The 23,759-nt window shown below is 41.3% G+C and overlaps 1 protein-coding gene across 5 annotated transcripts in view; it reads left to right on the top strand.

The window, feature by feature from the left end:
* The window catches only part of DCDC1 (doublecortin domain containing 1), a 360,320-nt gene extending 341,320 nt beyond the window's left edge, over positions 1–19,000 (top strand). For 3 of the 5 annotated variants that reach the window (XM_036029175.1, XM_036029174.1, XM_036029172.1), the window contains 2 exons: positions 5,698–5,848; positions 8,169–13,973. In XM_036029175.1, the coding sequence (XP_035885068.1) occupies positions 5,698–5,848; positions 8,169–8,299 (282 nt within the window). In that variant the 3' untranslated portion in view covers positions 8,300–13,973. Of the gene's footprint in view, positions 1–5,697; positions 5,849–8,168; positions 13,974–18,663 lie in introns of those variants that run through there. The other 2 variants (XM_036029173.1, XM_036029176.1) reach the window with 2 other exon arrangements.
* Positions 19,001–23,759: the final 4,759 nt, after the last annotated feature.

Genomic DNA, 23,759 nt, shown 5'->3' with positions numbered 1-23,759 from the left:
AATAATTTTACACAATAAATTCTTAGAACTCATTACCAATAAGAAATGAGCTTTGAAAAAAAAAAAAGACCTTCAGTATATGGTATTTGTTTTGGGAGCCCAAGCAGTTTACAACAGTGACTACTGTTACGGAAAATTTAGAAGAATTACAAAAGGAAACCTTATGAATCTATTGTAACTGAAGTTTTTGCTTCTTTGAGTTACATTCTGTTTTCTAATTATATAGCAGTGTGTACTTATTGTATTAAAATTAGAAAAAGAAAAAACACCAAGAAGAAAATGAAAATTCTATCAAAACCCACAAATAACCATAGTTATTATAATTTTAGTAGATATATTTCTGTGGATCCTATACAGTTATAATTTTTTGTCATTGTGATCATAGATCACAGGGTATATTCAATTTTGCAATTTGCCTTATTCACCCAAAAAACTATTGTAACTTCTCATCCATATAATTTAACATTAGTTTTTTTGTGTGTTTTTAAATATATTTTATTGATTATGCTGTTACAGTTGTCCCATTTTGCCCCCTTTATTCCCCTCTGCCCTACACACCCCCTCCCACTTTCATTGCCCCCCTTCAGTTCATGCCCATGGGTCATACATGTAAGTTATTTGGCTTCTAGATTTCTGATACTATTCTTAACCTCCCCCTGTCTATTTTCTACCCACCATTTATGCTACTTATTCCCTGTATCTTTTCTGCCTGTCTCCTCCACCGATAACCCTCCCTGTGATCTCCATGTCTGTTATTCTGTTCCTGTTCTAGTTGTTTGCTTAGTTTGTTTTTAGGTTTCGTTGTTGGTAGCTGTGAGTTTGTTCTCATTTTATTGTTCATATGTTTGATCTTCTTTTTCTTAGATAAGTCCCTTTAACATTTCATATAATAAGGGCTTGGTGATGATGAACTCCTTTAACTTGACCTTATCTGGGAAGCACTTTATCTGCCCTTCCATTCTGAATGATAGCTTTGCTGGATAGCTTTGCTGAATGATAGCTAATGGCAACTCTTTGGTGGGTAACTGTCTCCTTTTCTCTTGCTGCTTTTAAGATTCTCTCCTTATCTTCAATCTTGGGTAATGCAATTATGATGTACCTTGGTGTGTTCCTCCTTGGGTCCAACTTCTTTGGGACTCTCTGAGCTTCCTGGACTTCCTGAAAGTCTATTTTCTTTGCCAGATTGGGGAAGTTCTCCATTATTTGTTCAAATAAGTTTTCAATTTCTTGGTCTTCCTCTTCTCCTTCTGATACCCCTATGATTTGGATGTTGGAATGTTTAAAAATGTCCTGGAGGATCCTAAGCCTCTCTTCATTTTTTTTTTGAATTCTTGTTTCTTCATTCTGTTCTGCTTGAATGTTTCTGCCTTCTGTTTCAAACTGTTATTTGAGTCCCGGTTTCTTTCCCATCATTATTGATTCCATGTGCATTTTTCTTTATTTCACTTTTCATAGCCTTTATTTTTTCCTCTAATTTGTGACCGTATTCAAACAATGCTGTGAGCATCCTGATTACCATTGCTTTGAACTGTGCATCTATCTGATAGGTTGTCTGTCTCTTCGTCATTTAATTGTATTTTTTCTTGAGCTTTGATCTGTTCTTTCATTTGGGCCATTTTTTTGTCTTGGTGCACCTGTTTTGTAGTAAGGGGTAGAACCTTAGGTGTTCAGCTGGGCAGGGCAACTCATGTTGCTGTGTTGTTGTGCTCTATGTGGGGGAGGGGTCCAAGAGGGAACAGGGACACTTGCTCCGCTCTCTGATGGCTTTTAGTCAATTCCCCCACTACCCACAAGCAAATTGGGCCCTTCTGGTGCTGATTCCTGGGTGGGTGGTTTTGTGTACACTTTAGGACCCTGTGGGTCTCCTCAAACAAACTTTCCTGTGAGGTTGGGAGTTTGTCCTGCTGCCTCCTAAACCCCCACAGGTGTTTTCAGTCAAAGGCTTTGAGGCTTTGTTTCCCTTTCAGTCAAAATTCATCTGATTCTTCTTAAAATTTTTATAGTTATGCTTTTTCTAGTGTAATATTTGAGTGAAGCTATTTTTTTTTGCTTTATGTAGTTGAATTGAAATTATCAGTTAAGTTCTATTTATTAACTAAACTGTTTTTGTTCTCCCCATTGAGTTGGGACACAAATTTTATAAAATACTAAATTATTATATATACTAATTTCTGTTTTTAAGCTATTTAATGTACCTAATATTTTTAGAGTTATAGTTTTATGATATATTTTAATATCTGATAAAAGTTTCCTATTGCTGCCCCTTGTTTTCAGATTTTACTTGAATGCCCTTGACTGTTTATTCTTATGAATGAATTTGGGAATTATATTTCAACACCCTAAAATCATCCTACAGGGGTTTGACTGTATTAGGCTATTCATTAATTTCATGAGAATTGACACCTTTTACAATATTCAGTCTTTGCATCTAGATTGAATTATTTTCTATATATATGCCTATTCTTGACTCTCAAATTTTAAAATTGTATGAGGGTCTTACATTATAAAATAATTGTTATTCCACCCTGACTGGTGTGGCTCAGTGGATTGAGCATCAGACTGCGAAGCAGAGGGTCATCAGTTCGATTTCCAGTTAGAGTACATGCCTGGGTTGCAGGCCAGGTCCCCAGAAGGGGGCGCTCAAGAAACAACCACACATTGATGTTTCTCTCTTTCTCTCCCTCTAAAAATAAATAAGTAAAATATTTAAAAAGAATAATAATAGCAATTATTATTCCTAGTTGGTTTGGCTACTGGGATGAATTTCTCCCAAATACATTTTCTAAATGTCTGTATTTGGTGAACAAAAAAGAAAAAAACTGTTGATGTTTTAGAATTCATTTTATTCTTCGTCACTTTATTAAACATTCTTCTTCTTGTTATTAATTTCTCATTTGATTCACAAAAATTGCCTAAGAATGAAATCATATTAAATTTATTAATCATGATGATTTTGCTTATTCCTTAGAACTATTTCTCATTTTCTGATTTTATGTTTTATTGCGCTGGTTATAATCATAAAAATAAATGTTCTTAACACAGGGGAAAAAGAAGAAACAGCATATTTTTGCCCACATGAATACCTGGAAAGTTAGAGTTACTTATTTTATTTTTTTCTTGCCCACATCCCTTTTTGGTGATGTTTTACATTTTTAGTTTATTCTTTGCTCTATGAAGACTTATTTTAAAATTTTAATTTTTTTCCTGACCATTTTGTAGCAGTTGAACCATGTTCTAGTAGCCTTCTGCTTAATATTAGTCATATTATATTATAATTTTCCCATAGTGAAGGAATTTCATTCAATTCATAATAATCTGAAATATATGTAATATATTTCTGATTTTTTGTATTCATGACATATCTTTTGTTTCCCATAACCAAAAGTAATAATTTAGCTAGATACTGAATTCTTATATTAAAAACACTTTTCCCCTAGAAGGTTCATAGATTTTGTTTCATTTTCCTAGTATTCACTGTTGCATAAAACTGGTCTAAACATAACTGAATTTTCCCTTATGTCTGAAATTCACACTTTTCACCCAGTTATATTTAAATGTTAGTCATTTTTTTCATTAAAATGGACTTATCTTGCATTAACCTATTTGACCTGAAGTCATGGGCCTATTTGGAACAGGAAAGTTTTCTTCTTTTTTTTAATCAATGGTTAAGTTTAATTTATTCTGGATTCTTCTCCAGTGACACCAAATTGTATAGGTTTAATTCTGATGTCTTGACATTCCAGATGTTTAACTTTCTCTCATAAATTTTATATCTTATCCTTTCTCTACATCCTATGAGATTTTCTCAGCCTAGTCGATTAGTCATCCCTAATACTGATTTTTATTTTCTACCATTTTGAGTCTGCCTTTTGTCTGCTTCTAAGACAGATTTTAGCTCTACCACTGAGCCTTTCATTTCCTTGCCTTCGCTCCTCATTTGGCTTTCTCTTCATCCCAGTTTGAAACCCTATTCCTTCTTACTACTAGCTGTGTGACCTTGGTTAGCATATTTAACCTCTCTGTTCTCCATTTTTCTCATCAACAAAAAGAGGAAATAATTTTTTCCAAAAAATGAAATTAACTTGTCCTTGAAAACTTTAAGAAAAGTTTGTAGCTCATAGGAGTGTGCCGATAAATTTTGTTGTTGCCATGTCGTCATCATCGTCGCCATCATCCTCTCTGCCTCCGTCTCAGCAATGCCCCTTTTCTGTCATCTAATTCTGTGTGTATGTATGTTTATGGAAGCCGTATTTTATTGAATTTGGGGGGAACAAAGTACAGGTACTCTCTAAAATGTACTCCTGCTTTAGATCTTTCTCTAAATCTTCACCTTTTATGTTGTAGAATGTTTTCATAAGCCTCATATTGTTGCTGTTGATTTTTCTATTTATACCTCTTTGTACAGGGTGAGGTCTCTTGACAGTAGAGAGGCTAAATCAGTCCTCTTTAGTTCCCCTAAATTTTACCTTGGGCATCGTCAGAATTCTCCTAGCCAATCTTAAGTGGGAGGGCTGGTTCATATGCAGAGTATTTAGTCAAATTGCTACCGACTGGCTGTAATGTAGCAGGAGGGGCAGGGCTGCATTTAGCACCACTCTCCCGCTCTCGTCTGTGACTGTCCCACTCTACAGAGGGGAACGGATTCTTGGATAATTTCAATTATCATTCAGTCCGTTCATCCCTTGCTCATAGTAGCAGGTGAAAACTGCACTCTGTGAATTGCATTTTCACATCACTGTCTTGTCTTGCTTCATATTACTGATTCATGTCCCAGATGTGAGATGTCATTGTGTGCCTCGTTCTGCCCCCTGCCAGGCTTGCATTGTTGTGAACTGTAGTCCCTGAATAGATCTAAGAAAGAAGTATTAATGGCAGTTTAAGGCCGATGTAGACCTGCCTCCCGCATTTTAGGGCAACAGGTGTTTGGTCTTTATAATAGGTGAAAGTCATACAAGCAAGTGTGTAAAAACCTGTCGCTTTCTAGCTGCTTGCTTTCATTATTTTGCCTTAAAATCTTATGCACACTTAAATGGAACTTCTCTTCAGGATCTGGACGCACATTGACTAATCTGTATAGTGCCTTCAACACTTTGCATCTGTGCATATGTTTTTATAACTTTCAATAAACTTGAGAGGAGTTGAATAAGGCCCCTTCAGATAGTTTTTAAATTTACCAGGTTAAAAAAAACTTTCTAATTATAGGATATAGAGTCAGAGGTGTCCTTTAGACCAAAACGTTGGGTTTGTACTTAAAGGGACTCTTTTGTAGGGAAGTTGCCTCACTTTTCAGAGGTCAGACAGAGGCCAGAGCCCAGGTCAGTGTTTTTGTCCTCTAGTTCCTTCCTTGTTGAAGAAACAAAACAAAACTTTGAAGCTGTTCTTTCTAGTGTAGATTCTCAAATCCAAGTTTTTCCTATTCATGCCTTCCTTAAACAGCAAGAGGTCTTTTTCCACATGGAAAAACAGAGAACCTAAAGTCAAAATCCACTGAACAGCATCAATGTTCCCCATTGTTCAGGGACTTGAGTGAACTTTTTATGTCTTTCTTCCCAACTTTTTTCTATACCTCTTTCTAACAACTTCTAAGTACAGCAAATGTTGGAATTGGAATACTAGTTCTCTTAAAAGAGTTCATTTTTTAATACTTAATGATGTTGTGACACTCCCCCTGCCAATGACTGTCCCCTGGTGTTCCAGCTGCTGGATGCCTGCTCCTCTCGCCTGAAAATGGCCTGCCCAGCCAGAATGCTGTACACCCCAGAGGGAGAGCCGATTCACTCGTGGGATGACATAGAGCGAGACATGGTCATCTGTGTGTCCTCAGGACGTGGCTTCATAACCCAAAAAGGTATGGTGACAGCTTCTTGTCCATCAAATTTCTGAAGAATTAAAGCATTCATTCTTTTCTTCGAAGAACTTACCCTCGTCTACACTGTTGTGTTCCACGTTACTAACGTTTCATTCATGTCTCTATGAGCTGGAACCCCATTGAGGACACTGTTGCTCTATAGACTTCAGAGTTCCATTTGTCTTTCACCTTATCCAAGGCCCTTATTTGCAGAAATCCTGAAGGGCCTGACTTGAAGGTATTTCCTTAGCATGAGCCCTGCAGCAAGTGAGGCTCCCCTGACTTCCTACTTTCAAGTTATTAAAACTTAGTGTTTTATTAATAGCAACTACTCAGTTTGCAGATTTCCTCTCTTTGGTAATAAATATATGCTCGTTTTATCATCTTGTCTGCTCTTTGATATTTTTCTTTGATAAATGATAGCAGTGGAAAAGAACATGTGTTAGTTTTTAAACCAAATGTTATCCTTTATCCTATTTATCCTGAGGAATTTAAAGCCCTTTGGTAGGTAGGCATTTACCAGCAAAGAGACATAATTTTTAGGACACTTTGAAGAACATTGGAATTATTTTAGAGGAAATTAAAAGATTAAGAAGTGAATTACCTGGGATATCTAAAATAATAAGACTAAGTTATTTCTTTTACAAAAGTCACCATAAATTATTATTGCTATGTTATATATAAGGGACATAAACCAAAAACTTTTCAAACTGTTGCCATCATATTTTTCACATTTAGTCCAGAAGGGACAAGAGCATAGGAATGAAGAACAAAAAGTAGGAAAAGAGGAATTTGTTGGGAAGCCTAGCACTATTTTGAGGAATGCTACAACTGGCCCTCCAGCACCTTCCTATATATTAGGGAAGAGGCTGCAATCTTGTATTGTATTCTCTTGTCCCCATCATTCACCGTCACCCAGCACCCCAGCTCCTGGTGACCCTCACTGTGTGGTTTCTTAGAAGAACAAACCAATGGTGGGGTTCTTGGCATCAGTAAGGGTTAGTCAACTGCTTTCTGTGTTCCCCAAGCACTCAGCCTATTAAAGAAATCTTGCAGGCTTCCTTCCCTGAAAGAATTTTTGACCTATTTGAGTAAATGAATGCACTTGAGATACTACAGCACAACTGAATAGTAGGAGGCACCCTCTGAGCCCCTTCATTGTTAGTGCTGCATCTTTCATACTCCTGGATTGGCCTTCTGTTGTCTGGGCCCCTCCCTCCCGGCCTCACTGTGTTTATTGGGCCTTTCTGATAAATAAAGCTAACTGTGCTTCAGTCAACCGAGCCAAAAAGGTATCCGAAATACAGTGAGAAATGTAGGCTGCTTTCCCAGAGGCAGGCTCGTTACCAACAAAAACTGTGAAGGGAAGAGAGAAAATTGGAAATGCAAATATTGTGCTCCCTACCATTTTCCTCCACATCGACTCCGTGAACCTGTGACAGGGCACGTGGACAGACGCACATTCTTCAGTTTTGTAACCACGTGGATTACTATGATGTGAACGTTGATTCTTTTTTTATGAAAGTAGATCCCCGTATTTCCTTCGTACGGTGAAAGCGTTAGTGGTTTTCTGTGATTGTCTTAATTCTTCCCAGTAAGTGATATATGTTTTTTAAAAAATCTGATTAATAGCAAACTTCTAATTTAGTTGTTCTTTAGAAACTTATTTTCCTATATGAGTGCCATTTCATTGTTTTTTCTGAAATAATTAAGTTAGAAATGTAAATACTCAGAATACTTAAAAAGATAAATGCTAAGTGTATGTACATACTTATTAATTTTTCTGTGATTTCCTGGCTTGTATGTAGTAGAAAATAAGACAACCTGGGAGTTTCAAAACTAAACACTTTTAATGACTTCTTTCATGTACTATAATGTAAAAACATTTAGCATGTGGAGGTTAGTCATCAAAGAATCAAATTTGTTTTTTGAAAAAAAACTTATTTTGGCAAAACAAATCAGATACTGTTAGAATGGTTTCCTTCACACTAGATTAAAAGAGTGTTTTATACCATTTTTCCTGAGGTCTGAACACTATTCTCACGGCTGTATTTACCGCCTTTTCAGTGGGTTCAATTTTTAGACCACTTCTATGGTAGCTTTCAATTCAGGCTCCAGCCTTCTCTCGCAACTGCCGTCCTGTAGAAATCCAAAGAGCGTTAACACATCTGTGATGTGATAAGCGAGTCAGGTGAGCAACGAGAGAGTCCAACATGGGAGCTGAGGATTTCTGAGGGAACTTCAAGTGCTTCACTATCCTGGACTTTTCATTGTTTTCCATAAATACATTGACTTGTCTCTCAAAATATTTCTTTAACAGAGTTAAAACAACTGATGGAGATCAGAGCAAATTATGCCAGAATCCGAAGGCAGCAGGGCCCTGAAGCCACAGACATTGTGGTGTCTCCATCCGAGAAGCTGCAGAAGCTGGTACATCAGCACAGCGTCTAGCAGCGCCATCATGTTTTGTGCTGCATTTTGTTAGTACAGCCTGTATGTATATGGATATATACTTACTACGATGTGATTACCATTCATCCTTTTTAATTTGATGCTGTCTCTTTAAAAAGTTATTACCCTTCACAGTTTATGTAGAACAGCATGTGATGCCTCAAATCGACTCTTGGAAAAGCAACAAAAGTAGACAAAGAGATGCCAGTAAAATAACTATGTTCAGTATATTTTCTTCCAGGAAAAAAAAAAGAAAACAACTAGTTACTACTGAAAAATTAGTGTTGTCACGTTATATATGTACTTAAATAATGAGATAGACTCTTTGACCGTGGAACGTTAAATTTGACCCAGACTGATATTCTTCTGGCTCAGCCACTGTATTTTCCAAATCTCCACGTGAGCATCCTACATTTACTGAACGAAAATGAAATGGCTGGTGACCACCGAGTGCCACATGCGTTGATCTTTCCTCCTGCAATTTCCCCTGAGTTTGGCCTGTAGTAACGGTGCCAGACTATATGAGGCCCGGCCACATGCGCTTGCAAGAGTGAAGCTGGAACATCCCAGACATAAGCTCAGTAACAAAAGTCTAGACACTATGTCCTCAGTACAGAAACTGTTGGGGAGGATATATGCACTATTTGAAGAAAAACTCATGTAATGATTTTTTATATATATGTAAAGGGATCAAGGGAGATGCTTAGCAATCCTAGGTGTCAGTTTCTTCCTGCGTTGAAGAAAGAATCATTAAAAAAAATAGCAGCAACAAATCAGAGTTTGGTTTCTGGTCCTTGTGGAAGATTTCCAGAGAAATGCTCTTTTTCTCCCTCTTGCTCAGAAAGCCACTCACAACTCTGCCTGAATATAAATTGCAGACTGGCTAGGTGTGTGCAGAATGGTTCAGCTGGGCTCACTCCTCCACCCGCCACTGTAATGTGATGCAGGAAAGCAGTAGATCATTTCTACTGAAAGGGGCTCTCGGTAATCACTGCAAAAGGCCTGGTATTTACTCCCAGCCTTCAAATCAGTAGGGCTGCAGGAATAAATCCCTGCCTCCTCCAACACCACTGAAAGCAGAGCACGTTGAGATGAAATTTCACATGTTACCTCCACAGCAATTTGCCCTTTTGCAGACATTTTCCCTGCATATTGTGCGATGTTAGCGATGCAAAGGCATTCCAGAACACCTTTGTGATGCATAGAAGAAAAAGATTGCATTTTTTTAACAAGAAAGTCCAGGCAAAAAGGGTTAAGGAATGAGCTCCCAGTTATGAAGTGGGCCAACAGAATTTTTTTTATTTACAATTTTTTCAATTATAGTTTACATTCAATATTATTTTATACTAGTTTCAGGTGTATACCATAAGGCCGACAGGATTCTTAACCTGCTGGGCCTCTCCATAGAATGACTGGATGGCAGTCCCCATGAACACAGAGCATTCCATGTTTTTTCAAAATATCTTGAAAACAAAGGCATTTCTCAAGGTGCAAAACTGCCTATCATTTTGTTGCCAAGGATAAGTTGATTTGCTATGAAAATGGCATAATTTCACCCTGGATCAAATGTGCAAATTCCTGCGAAGTCCTCACTGTTGCACGTGCATGCGCCTGAAGCGAAAATTGGTAATATCACACAAGGCTGTATCAAGCACCAGGAGACATAAGGCAAAACTCTTAACAGAACTTTTCTATTACTAGTAAATGGGATTTTAGATGTAATATAACAGTCATCAACACATCACATTTTACCAGCAAGGCAGCGACACTTGCTTTGTTGACGACGGCTTGCCCAGGGTAGTTGGCAGTTCATAGCCACTTTTACCTCGGACTAAGAACAGGCCTGCTCTTTCCTTATTATTGACCTTCCTCTTTGGTTGGCTGGAAGGTGGACTGGGGAGCAGTTACTCCACCGTCAGCAAGGGCTACAGGATAAGACTATTGCAATTCTGTTCAGCCCTCCAAGGCTTTTAATAAACCTAGTAATTTCCTTTGGGGACCTGTTTATCAAATTTGAATCAGCTTCATATGTATTAAGTCACATTTCAATATTTTCTATCAACTGGAAACCATTTATTATTAAATACTATAGCAGCCATCCTCAAGTCCGCGGCTTTCTCCAGAAATATATTTCCTGCTGGTTCACAAAAACCCTTAAGGTAATCCAGATGTTAATGAACAGCAAATCAGCATTTGCAATTATCCTCGGGTGAAGGGCTTTTCTGGAAGTTTCTGCCACACCTCCAGCTTTGGATGCCTGATTAAGTGTCAGGGAATGAAACTGTCTGTTTCTAATCGAGTTAACTAAAACCAATATGCCTGAATGTTTGACAGACATTTTGAGATGAACTGACACCATTTATAAATAAGGATCATTTTTATCGGGATGTTTGTGTCAGCTTTATAAAACAGGACACATTAGTAATTATTCTAAATGCAGAGGTAGTTCCTGAGAGCAATAACCCTGAATTTCCATTTTTTTTCTTGATTGTTCATAAAAGCTAAATAATTTTTGTGGGTCAAGAAAACAAAGCAACAAACTAACAGCAACAAAAGGTAAAGATAAATCTGTTCTCTTTCAAGAGAGAATCACTTAGAAATTGTGGCCCATAGCTGTTGTAGCATTTGTGAGCGAACCTTCAGTAATAGCCCAGGTGTGCTGAGTGTCATTGAGATTTGTGATTCGCCCAGGCAGCAGTTTTTTTCTGGCATCATTTGGAAGAGAGCAATCAAAACCCACAGGTCTGCGTTATTCCCGGGCATTACAGAATCAGATGCAAATGTCCTTAGTTAAGTGGCATTAGACCCAGTGGTGCTCCTTGGGGGTTTTATTACACCAGTGTCTCCGGTTCCCTCCCGCCTCTGAACACATCTCAACCTCCCCTAAGGTTTGGTAAGCAGAAAGAAAGAGCAGCGGTTTTGTTCTCCACACAATAAACTCGAATTCAGCATAAATGTTATGATTTGGGGCTGCTCAGCCAGAAGCAGCTGCGAAGCAAGATCAACAAAGACCACTCAGGAGAGGGCTGATGAAAGTAAATGGACCGACTGCGGACGGTGGATGTTCAGTGGGTGCCTGCTGCCAGCTATATAGTATTTTCTAATTCTTCCAGTCTGCAATGTGAAACTACTATCCATAGGCTGTCACCCAGTACCATATGTGCAAATAGAAATATATGAGGAGCGAGGAAGTGCTTACGTCCATGGTGCAACTGGGCTGGGGGAGGGAGGAAGAAAGGAGACGGGAAATCATATTTATACGGCAAGTAAAATGGGGATTCTGAAGGTTCGGTCAACTGCTGGGTCCGTTAGGTCTTGGCTTATCAGTCCTAGAAGTGTCGAATTTAGGGATTCATACTGGGATTTCAGTCTGGGTGAGGATGGGCAACAATGTCAGCTCTGTCAGACCAACTCAGGCAGCTGGACAGTCGGTCTCCAGGTGCCACCAGCAGCAGCAGTTTTACAGGACATCCCCCAAGGGCACACTCTCTTAAAGGAGCCTGCAGACTGCCCTGGAAAGAAAGGGAGGACAGGGGGGACCCCCCAGGAAATGCTAGGGTTAGTGCCCCACCAAGTATAAGATTTGGTTATACTCGTAACACTTTTTAAATGTGTACTGTTCTTTCTCCTCTTCCTTCCTTTCTTTTCTTTCCTTGCCCTTTGACCTTCTCTTCTCAGTCTTCCTTGCTTTTTTTCTTCAAAGGGCCTTTAAGTCCCATCTTTTACCTTAAAAACAGCTCTACCCTGGAGCTATTTGTAGATCAGCAAGAATGCTTCCCTAACATGCTTCTCAAAGGTTGTGTGCACAGTTGTGGTAAAATGCAGAGTCCCAGGCTTGGTGGCAGAGATTCTTACTGAGGTTGGGCAGGGAGTCTGCATTCATGAGCCTCTGGGACAGAGAGTGGTAGCTGACCGCCCTTTAGGAAACTGACCCGGGAGGTCTTTGCCTGTCAGTGGGGCAGGGCCCAAGCACTAAGGACGGTTTCAAGAGCACAGTGGGTGCTTTTATTCTCATGTTCAGGGTTTGTGAAGACAAAGCACTTGCTGTGTGCATAAGGGTTTGAGTCTAAATGTCCCCTCATTTACTCTTCACTGTTTCCTTGAGAAATAATGGAAATGTTCTTGTGTCCGGACCAGCCACCCACATGGTGGAGGCAAAACAAGTGAGTTTGAGGTGCTGAAGCTTCCCATGTTACTTAAGCTGCCTTTGGTGCTGATAAAATTGTGCTATTATAAGGGTCACAAGAATAATGTCAGGGTTAGGAACAGCGTAATTTTGAGTGTGGGGAAATAGCCAGCTTCTTGGGCTTTTCTTATGCATTTTTAGATGTACAAAGAGAGACAGCTTTGAAACCAGGAGAGGTAGGGGTCCTATTTGCCAAAGTGACCCTCTTTCCACGGAAGGAACTTCTTGCTAAGCCTCTCTGCTCTGTGTTTGCCCAGTCCTGGCAGGTTCCCTTCAGTAACAAGTGCTCTTACACAAATTAATTTTCAAGATAGTTTTCTTCATAAATGGAATCCATGTAGATTGGGAGACAGATACTGTCCTTGGAAGAAAGAAAATACAAAGGAAATTAGTTTTTCGAGGAACTAATTCATATGTAAATAAAGCCAGGCACTCTCTCTTCTGCGAGCCAGGCCAAAGGTGCACTCGATGGGGTGTGGCTACAGGATGTGCAGAGGCCTCGAACGTGGGAATGATGAGCATGCAGTGAGGTGGGAGAGGTGGGCACGAGCCGGATGCTGGAGGGCTTTGTGGGTCATGCTCAGGAGTTGGACTTTTTCTTTCTTTTTTTTTTTAATGTGCATCTGAAAGCCATTCAAGGGAACTAGATCTTTTATATTAAATTAAGCTTGCTCAGGTTGGCAAGCTATGAAGACACACTCAAGATTTACCCCCGGTGATGGAGGTTTGTTAGAAGGATTAAAAGGAAGCGGGAAAGCCCGGGGAAAGCCCAGCACCCAGGCTTCATGGTGATCTCCATTCAAGATGCACGGCCTGTTTGTCCAAATGGCCACCCAGCAGTCTGCCGCTTTGGCTCTTGGCTTCCCAGCTTCTCTGTGCTCCTTGCCTCTGCCGGGAAACTTCTACTTCTCCCCGGGCTCTTCTGCTCTGTGCTGAGATGCTCACTTACCTCCTCATGGCTTCTGCTGCTTCGTGGCTTCTGTTTCCTGCTTCCTTTTTTATATTTTTATTTTGGCTCCACTGCCACTGTACCATCTGAATTTCTTTCTTTGTGTCTTCTAATGGAAGGGCGAATGGCTGGAGGCCAGCCAAGGGCTGCCTTTTACTCCTCTTACGTTAGGATCTGAGGGATCCTGTGATAGACAAAGCCCAGCTTGCCTGTGTAAGCAACGGTGTGGGTTCATCTCTCCTTGGGAAGCTGTGGACGTGACTGGCCTTCGGGGCTCCGGGGCATTTTCAGTATGGATGCACGGTTCTGCCATCATTGTGATCTTTTCCTCTCTTCACCGGTGAGAAATGAAATTAGCAATGGAATCAGCCAGGCTGTCACTGTTCCTCTTCAGTCATTGAGAGGCTTGCCCTTGAGTACATGCTCTACACTGACCTCGATGGGGCAACCTTGGTGATCTTTGCTATACAGGCAACACAAACTTGAGGTTGAAACCTGTGGCTTTGTTAGAGTATCATGGATACCAGTTGGACTCTCTTTTTTAAAAAAAATATTTTATTTATTTATTTTTAGAGAAAAGGAGGGAAGGAGGGAGAGAGGGAGAGAAACATCGAAGTGTGGGTGTCTCTCTCACTCCCCCTGCTGGGGACCTGGCCCAAAACCCAGGCATGTGGCCTGAGTGGGAATCAAACCAGCGACTCTTTGATTTTCAGTCCTGCACTCAATCCACTGAGCCACATCAGCCAGGGCTGGACTCTTAAGTTACACTTTCAAATGCAAGCAAATCTGTCTGATCAAGTGGATCTTGCAGAATAATACTTTGGCAAAACTCAAAGACACTCTGGCATCCACACAATTTTTTCCAAATCAATATGAATGCCAAACCCTTTTTATTAGAGCTTTCCTCGCCTCGGGCTTAATGCAGTCATTTTGATAGAGTGAATTCCACTGTGGGTTTTGATTTTTGTTACCATCTCTCCCTCTCCCTGCACTCTGCGTGACCAGCCTGGATAACAACTTTCTCAATGTACTTAGGAGTTGTTTACTCACAGCGACTTACTTCAGGCCACTGCTCACTTGGATAATACTGACGGTTTTCTCACTAGGCATTGTATACCCTCAGCCTCACCCTTCTCCCATTCTTTATCCTCTCTAGAATGAAAATCATATTATGTTACTCTCTCCCTTAAACACGTTTAGCGGCTCTTCATTGTCATGCAAATATAGAACAAACTCCTGCAGGTAGCACCCCACCCCTGTGGGAATACTGTGCTTTCTGAGCCCCGCAGTATCAGTTTCCACCGCCTTTGTTCAGAGAGATCTGCTCCCCACTCATCCTGAAGGTTCCCTCAGTCCCCCCCAAATCGGGTGTTCTCTGTTCCATGTCTTTGCACAGTCTCCTCCGGTAGCTTTCCCGGGAAATTGTCCCTGCCCACTGCCCACACCCAGCTCTGTCAGGAACTCCCTGTCTCTGTTGTAAACTCCTCAAAAGTGAGCCAAGGCTTGTTCATACCAGCATTCCCAGTGTCTGAATATTCCTTACTTACAGCTGGCAATAGTGAATATTTGTTGAATGAATGCAAGATTTAGGGTAACTGGTTAAAAAGTTCCTCTTTTTAAGATAGGAATTGAAACAGAGTTTGACTTTTTGTTAAAAATTTCTTCTCCTCACATGCATTGTTATGGACTGAATATTTTTTCCCTCCAAAACTCATGTATTGAAATTCTGTGCCCCAATGTGATGGTATAAAGAGGCAGGGTTTGGGGGAAGTAATTAGGATCAGATGAAGTCATTAGGATGTAGCCCTCATGAACAGAATTAGTGCCTTTGTGAGAACCATAAGAGAGCTTCCTTCCCTGCTCTGCTCTTTGCCATGTGAGGACACAGTGAGAAGTCAGCAGTCTGCAGTCTGGAAGAGGATGCTGGCACCCTGATCTCAGACTTCCAGGCTCCATACCTACGAGAAATACATTTCTGTTGCTCATAAGCCAGTGGCACTTCTTATAGCAGCCTGAGCTAAGACATGAATGATTACATCAAACCATACACTATTACACAACTTTCTTATAAAGCAAGTCTTGCACTTGTTGATGAGGTAGTATAGACAGACTGAATTTCCTTTATCACCAAGCAAACCGAAGCAATGCTGACTCCAATCCCTTTTTGCTAGTTGCAACTCTGAAAACATTCCTAAGACCTGATAAAGTGGAAAACCTTCTTCTCTCATCAGTGCCCAGATGGACCCTTAACTGCTCGCTGTGTCTGCTGCAAGCAGCCGGGCTTGGAAGGGAAGATGTCACCCTGTTCACAAGTGTGATGATTTGTGGCTGAGACGGGAGAGCCTGCTCTCTGAACCCCATGCCCCCTGGTGCAGGCAGGCGAAGGAAAGATGAATGGCATTATAAGACAGACATCTGAATGTTTCGTATTAAATTAGTCCCACAGAGCGCCCAGAATTCTCATTCCATAAATCACAAAGTAAAATAAACTCACTCCCAGGTTAGATTGCTGTGACTTTGGCCTGCGGTGTCATAGATAATCAGAGAACAGTTAAACATTTGTCTCAAATAGTAATAATTTTCAGTATATTTACCCAGTGACACAGAGGTGACCCAGACTGATCACTGTTGCCAGAAACAGCATGTAAGTGGGAGTCAGCCAATTTAGGAGATTTCCAAACAAGAGTCACCGCTCCTCACCCCCTCCAGCTACTCTGAGATTGCCCTGAGCTCCGTAAGGAGCTGCTGGGTGCTGGGGGCCCTGAGATGAGCAAACTCCCCTCCCCCAGGAGAAGCTAAGAAAGTGTGAGGGTGCACCCACCCCTTCACTGCATTACCGTTGCAGCACCATTTTGAAGTCACCTTCACCTTGTTCTGCTCTAAGCATCACAGAGCTAGGAAGCACCTTGATTGCACTAAAGCCACATTTCTCTTTAATCACACAGGTTTATTCTGAGAATAATTTACATATCCTTGGACCTATTCAGGTTCTTCCACTCCTGAGCTGACACAGTAACTACTGGGACCTAACCGAATGGAAGGAACATTAGGCCGCGGTTTATGAGATCGTTCATCGGGACGCTAACTGGTTGAGGGCCCGTCTGAGCTCCTGCTTCCTCTTTCATTTCCAGAGTCCCACCGAATGTTAAAAGTCTGCTTCTGAAACCCTGGCTGGCGTAGCTCAGTGGATTGAGCACAGGCTGCGAACCAAAGTGTCCCAGGTTCAATTCCCAGTCAGGGTACATGCCTGGGTTGCAGGCCATGACCCCCAGCAACCGCACATTGATGTTTTTCTCTCTCTCTCTTTTTCTCCCTCCCTTCCCTCTCTAAAAAATAAATAAATAAATAAAATCTTTTTAAAAAGTCTGCTTCTGAATCAGCAGCGAGAGACGACTGGGCAGCCGGAACTCCAGTTGACCTTGGGAAGCCTCTCTCTCTAGGACCTGCATCCAGGTCATCTTGACTCTCGGAAACCCAACCTAAATTTTATCAGGGCGACAGAAGGAGGCCATGGCACAGCTTAGTGGTGGCCAGGACTGGAGGGAGCTCCTCCAGGGAAAGACCTCTGGGCTTGATGTCAAGGGCATGCACTGAGTCTCGCCTCCTGCCCTGTCGGGCAAGTGCTTTGGTGTGAGGATCAAGGAAGAAACACGGAAGGGAAAGGGCCCTGACGTGGCCTTGGCCTAGTGTCCACACGTGCCAGGCTCCATGCTGCCCTTTGACACTGCTGTCTGTTTCATTCTGTACTCATGACCACCCTGTGAAGTAGATATTTTTTCTACTTCCACTTTCACATTTTACAAATGGCAAAACTGAGTCTCTGAGAGGTGAAATATCTTGCTTCCAAGCAGTAAGTGGCAGAGCTGGTATTTGAGCCCAGCTCTAACTAGCTTCAAAGCCTGCACTTTCTCTGTTATTTGGTGCTATGGAAACATCAGTCATGGTTACTGGGAGCTCTAAAACCAAGTTCACGGGATGCCTTCAAGGAATAATTTTATGGTTTAGCCACTGCCTGCTTGGAAGATTTCCCCCAAGGATGGCTAAGTTAAGCAAAGTGAGTTATGCGTGAATGGCCAGCCCCAGGTGGGAGGAGCACTGCCAAGTGCATGGGAGAGGCCCTCGCCAGCCCCTCAGTCCTGAGGGGCAAGTCATCAACGATCTCCCCTTCTACCCCAATGGCTGTGCCAGTCCACGTATTAGTGGCTAGGGCTGAAGTAATGAAGTAGCACAAAACCATGAGAAACTCATTGTCTCACAGTGTTAGAGGCTAGAAGTCCAAAATCCGGGTACAGGAGGGTTGGTTCCTTCTGAAGAATATGAGGGAGGGATCTGTCCCATGCCTCTGCACTAGTGTTTGGTGGTTTGCAGACGCTCTTTGGGTATTTCTTGGCCTCTAAATCATCACCGGACTTCTGCCTTCATCTCTACATGCCATTCTCCCCATGTGCCTGTCTGTGTCCAAACTTCCGTGTTCATAAGGACGGCCGGTCATATTGGATTAACGGCCCACCCGAGTCCAGGATGACCTCATCTTCACTAATCACGTTTGCAATGATCCTGTTTCCAAATAGGATCACGTTCTAAGATGCTGGGGGTGAAGACTTCGACATGTGAATTTGGGGGGAGCACGTTTCAGCTCACAGCAATCGGCAACACAGGCCCCCGCGCTCACCCACACAGGCACTTTGTGTGAGCACAGCTGCTCTGCCGTTAAAGATCACAACCTTCTTTGCTGATGGCGTGTCTCCCTCCCTTTTATGTCTTTCTTGTTTCTTACTAACACTGAAGTCTGATATTAATGGAAAAACCATTAAAAAAAAACTATTATCGTATGAGGTAAAGTGAATGCACTCAACTGTAAAAGGAAGACTTATCGATCAATTTCAGGTAAACCTTGCTTGTCAGACACTTTGCAGCTAAGGAATGTATTTTTATTGCCCGGCCAGATAGTTCAGATTTCCGGTCCATCTTAGTAAAGACCCCTTTTATAACACTGATAAAATTTTATCACAGAGCTATGAAAACAAAATTAGATTTCATAACTCACATCAGGCCTTGAAGGGGATGCCTCTATAAATTTTACAAGCCTTATCAAGTTTTAATGCACCTATTCTGATAAGTATTTTTAAAAGAGCAACTTCTCCTGAACTTCATATCTATATGTATGTGAGCATATAAATAAGTGTGAATAAAAATATGGATATTTTTCTCACCCTCTCTGTCTTGCAGGAAAGAAATCTTTCTTCGCCTATTTATAACTAGAGGACTGTTAACAGAAAGGCCAATTATTTAGATTGTGGAACACTCTGAATTCGGGAAGACCTACTTCCTTAAAAGAAATCTATGTAGATTATTTAAAAATTTAGTCCCAAAATGTATCATTCAAAATGACTGGATTTTCCATGGGCAGCTTTTGAAGAATTACCACCACTGATTAAATGAGGTATAAATTATCTATAAATTCCTAATAAGACATCATATTCAAGGGCAGTGTTAGCCATAGTGATTTTGTATTCTAGTGAAATCCTGTATACATTCTTTAGTTTTTAGTTTATAGAGTAGCCTGTTGGGAAAAAAATTTTGAATATATATTGAGTGCATGTCTTGTATCCCCAACTAGATGGTGAGTCCCTGGGGGGCAGAGACCCTTGTTTTTATTTACTTGGGACAGGGCTGTGCCCACAAGGACCCGGATGATGCCCAGCAGTGTTCAGCCATCTTTCATTCTCGTGCTGGACCACAAGCCAAACTTACAACTGTGCAACAGGAGGGGAGGATCTGCTTTAGAGAATTTCATTCAGTCTGCTGTGTAGGAGCTGAAATCTCAGAGTCAAAGGAAATGGAGCTATAGTTGGAGTTACAGTCCTTTCTGCTTTTCAGAGTCCTTTCTGCTTTTCGCACTTCTCCAACTTGTGCAAATGAAATAAATGTCATGGTGTAAACCAGGCCTCTTATATTCTTGAAATGTATCTTTGGTGACTATATATTTTGGTTTCAAATGCCAAGTTTAAAGAAAAAAATCATAAATTATGTGAAATTTCATACAAATTAATTGACAACATTCAAAACCTCAATAGACTACAGTAAAAGAATTCTCAAGCTGTTCTGGTTCTTATACCGCTTTGAGGATTTTTTGAAAAGCCATAAACTTACAAAATGGACCTACAGAAAGATGTTTCTTTCATAGCATTCCATGGGGCTCACAGGCCTACCTGAAAAACATCTGCAAACTCCAAGAACTCCTGATATAAGAGGATCTATGGCTCAGTTCCATGATCTTTAAGGTTCGGGGACATAAGATCTGTACCTCTCAATGGAAGATTTCAAAATACATGTCAGATGAAGCAGGTTCTAACTTCTACTGTGGTAATAGGTCATGTTGTTATATTCAAAACCAATAAACCATGAAGATTTCTTACTATCTTTGAGATGTGATTTTGCATCTGTGAATCTTAAGTGAAAAAAGAGGCGGAAATATAAACTTCAAACCGTGTTGTTAACTTTGGGCACTTCCTGGAAAAAGCACTTACTACCTGGAATAAAAAAGCTAATTATGTTGACATTTCTTACTGTCACAAAGCCATTCTGTTTGCTACGCTTACAAGCAGGGGGGATACATGCTGTTTCCCTTTTGTCTGTTAGGAGAATGGAAGGCCACACTGGCCGCCCAGCAGTTCAGCAGAAGAGTTGCCGCAGACACCGGAGCCTGCTCGGGAATCAGTTGCTCCCTGGCCTCGGGAAACGGACTGCCTCGGGTTGGAGCCCCTGCTGTCTCCACCGCCGTACTCTGGCGCGCTTATCTTTTATAGAAGACGGCGATGTTTCCGCACGTTCAGCTAGCTTTCTGATCACTGTATTCCAAGTCATGTTACAGCTATACTTGAGTTAATTTAGTCAATGCTTACTGTACTCTCAGTCAGAAATAATGTTAAAATTCCTTTTAGCTTCCTGTAAGGTATTGTTTAGGAACCTCCTTCAAATTTTTACATTTTTATATGAAAAAAAATATATAATGGATTATAATGTAATGGCACTGTCCTTGGCTAGACTTCTTGTATTAGAAAGGACACGAAGTTGGACCAAAGACACCCTCCGAGGCTCCGCTTTGTTCCCAGAGCCCAGCATGGCACTGGGAACACAGTAGGTGCTCATTAAATATTTGTTAGATATCAAATGAGGATCTATCTGCCTTTCAACCCTGGCTGCGCTTCTGACTACCCATGGGACAGATCTGTTTTCTCATCTGTGAAATGAGAAGAACAATATTTCCTTCTACCCACCTACCCCCGCCCAAAAGTTGTTTTTATGCATTAGATGAGATAAAACATGAAAAATTATTTTTCTTTCTCTTATGAAAAAAAGAAAGTCTTCAAATTAGGCACAGGATGTCATGCAGAGATGTAAAAGAAGTCAGTACCATTATATTAGTGTAAGGGAAAGAAAGAGATCAGAGTCTTAGAATTCAAAATAAGATATTTTATAGAATTTTAATGCTCCATTTAAACTAGAGGGACTAGCACACCCCAGGCTTTACCGCATCAAAATGATGAGCTTTCTCTCATTCATGAGTACAACCTAAGTCAGCGCTGCCTCGTGGCCAGCGGGGGAAGGGTTATGATGCCCATGGACGTGTGGAGAAGGCAGTTTCTGACTCTCCTCAGGCAAGGAGCAGGCAAGTGCTGTACCTGAAAGTTAGCAAAAACTATTTTAAGGGTGCTGATACCATGTGTTTTTAGGATTGTGGTTTACTCAGTCCAGTGTGTTCTTGACAAGACAGCAATACTCCAAACCCAGAGAAAACTGGCAACATTAATCCATGTAATATATTCGCAGAATTCCTGCGGCAGGCTCTCACTGCTCTGGGAGCTGGGCTGTGGCGCTGTATGGGCAGAGCCTTAATTCTCATGGCCCCTACTGGCCTTACTGGGCCCACAGTCAATAGAAGGGGAAGCCAACAAAGAGGCAGGAAAACAAAGAGAGACAAACACTACGAAGGCAGGAACACTGGGTAAAAGGTTAGAAAAGGACTACACACATTGATATTCAAATGCACGTAGTTGTGGAAAAATATGAGTGAATAAATAAGTGAATGGTGATATAAAATAACATTTGCAGAGAAAAAATAACTGTAATTGCCTGCTTTGGAAGCACTCCTTTGTTGGGTTTGGGGAAGAGAGCCATCCAGTTGGAGTTAGTAAATATGGAATTGTCTATGATATACTCATCAAGCTGTGCGAGCTTGGGAAATTCACCTGTAAGTATCCGGTTCATCAGAAGACTCTCACTGTTTTGATACACTGGATTCTGACAGAGGAAGAGTATAACAAACTTTGAGATGACTTCAGAAATCTTTTTGAGTTTATATTTCTCTCTGTTGGGGCCTCAGGAAAATGTCATTGTTCTCATCACTGCTGCCACCCCCGCTGTGACCCCCGGGGTCGTCCGGAGAGGCAGTGTTGCCCAGGAGGTAGGAGCACGGGTGCTGGACACTGTGAATGTTGGGTCAGATGTCACTTGCTATGTATCAGGCATCTCGCTAGTTCTTTTCATCCATTAATCTGTTTAGTCCTCACAAGTATTGTTAGCTCCATGTTACAGACCTGGAAATGGAGGCAGTGCTGTGAAGTAACCAGCCTGCAGTCACACAGTGAAGATGAGTGTGGGTGAAGCTTGGCATTGAAAGCGTGGGCTCTAAACCCCTGCACTGGGTGTTGTCTCTTTGTTCATGAGAGAAGTATTTCTATACTAAGCACCTACTATGCGCTAAATACTTAATTGATCAAGTTCAGTTTGACATTAAGCAGATAACCCTTTTTTGTATCAAGAGAAAGAAATGGGCACAGAAGAGGAGGGTGGAAAGGCAAAGGTGAGTACAAAGAATACCCTATACTTGTTCCTTGGGTGAACTCGGGAGAAACAACATTTTTTTCCTTCTTGCTTCCATTCTCTGAGCTTCTGGAATCCCTCTGCTCTCTGTTTGAACTTGGGAAAATATAAAACTTCTATTTTCTCTGTTCCCGGAGCTTTCAGAATCCCAGAGCATTTGGTTTAAATTAAATCCGTTGACCGAGGCATTATAATTCGGCTTCCACACAGATGATCCCATCACCCGTCGCCTTATCTAACCTAACCGCTTATTACAGTAACAGAGGACACTAGTCTGGGGCAGGGCTGGGGCCAGAAGGTCACTCAGGTTTAGCAGCCACATAGCAGCAGCAGGGTGGTGCCCTTTCAGAATCAAAAGGAGTAGATTCATAAAACCCAATCAGGAGCATGTGTGTGCATAAGCTTTTTCTCTCCCCCCACCCCGAATCTAAATTATCGTGATTTTAATAGCTTCAGTAATTAGACAAGTATGCAGTCAACCCCATTATGTCCCTGTGTAATATCACACTCCCCAGGGCCCACCTTCCCTGCTTGCTGGGTTCCCCACATGGGCCCCCACCCCCCTTATTTTCTACCGTAGGAAAGCAGTTTTCTTTTCAAAGAGCTCACTGTTCACATTGTTTTTGTTCCCTCGGTCTGGAGGTCGGATTTGCTTTCTCAGGGGTCTCACTGTTGCATTGCCCATTGTGTAGGTAAAGGACAGAACAGGGTCTGGCAGTTCCCGCCCGGCTTCCACCGTGCTCAGGGGGCACTCCGGGTGGCTCAGGGGAAGCCACAGTGATTGAGAAGGCACCCAGCACCACAGCAGGCACGGAACTGACACTTCGAAACTGTTTACAACTGAGTCTCTCTAACAAACTCTTCACTGTTCCATTATTGCCCTTAAAAGAAATAAAACAAAATGTAACATTCACTATTTTCAATCATGGGAGCTTTTTTTTTTTTTTTTTGGTAGAAAATTGCCTTTCTTTCTATCTCCCTGATTGCCTCTCATTATTTTTTCTCTCTTGTTCTGTAACTTTCTATTTGCTATAGTAATATTTCACTGTATCAACATGGATAATCTCCCCACAGGTGCTGGGGGCTGTATCTGGAAATATATTGGACATCTCAGATTTTTCTTATTGTTGTTTCCTCTAAAGCTACAAAAAAAAAAAAAAAGAAAATCTCTCAGTGACTTGACATTAAGGACAGGATGTGCAGTATTACTCAAATAATATAGTTTAATCAAGACATTCACATTTTCCATACGCATGCACACCTTTTCTCAGGGGCTGTCAGACACCAGCTTTCGTCACCCTTTGTTTTTCTGAAGATGTTCCCAAAGAACAACGTCTGGAGTTCCGTGCCCTGAGGTCACCTTTTCCTATCTAGTGTGCCCCTCAAAGGAAAAGAAGAAAGAAAAGAAAAATTGGAATTAACTATCTTTCCTTCACAAG

The sequence above is a fragment of the Phyllostomus discolor genome, chromosome 6 (assembly GCF_004126475.2).
Source record: "Phyllostomus discolor isolate MPI-MPIP mPhyDis1 chromosome 6, mPhyDis1.pri.v3, whole genome shotgun sequence".
Lineage (NCBI taxonomy): Eukaryota > Metazoa > Chordata > Mammalia > Chiroptera > Phyllostomidae > Phyllostomus > Phyllostomus discolor.
This window is presented reverse-complemented; position numbering and strand designations above follow the sequence as displayed.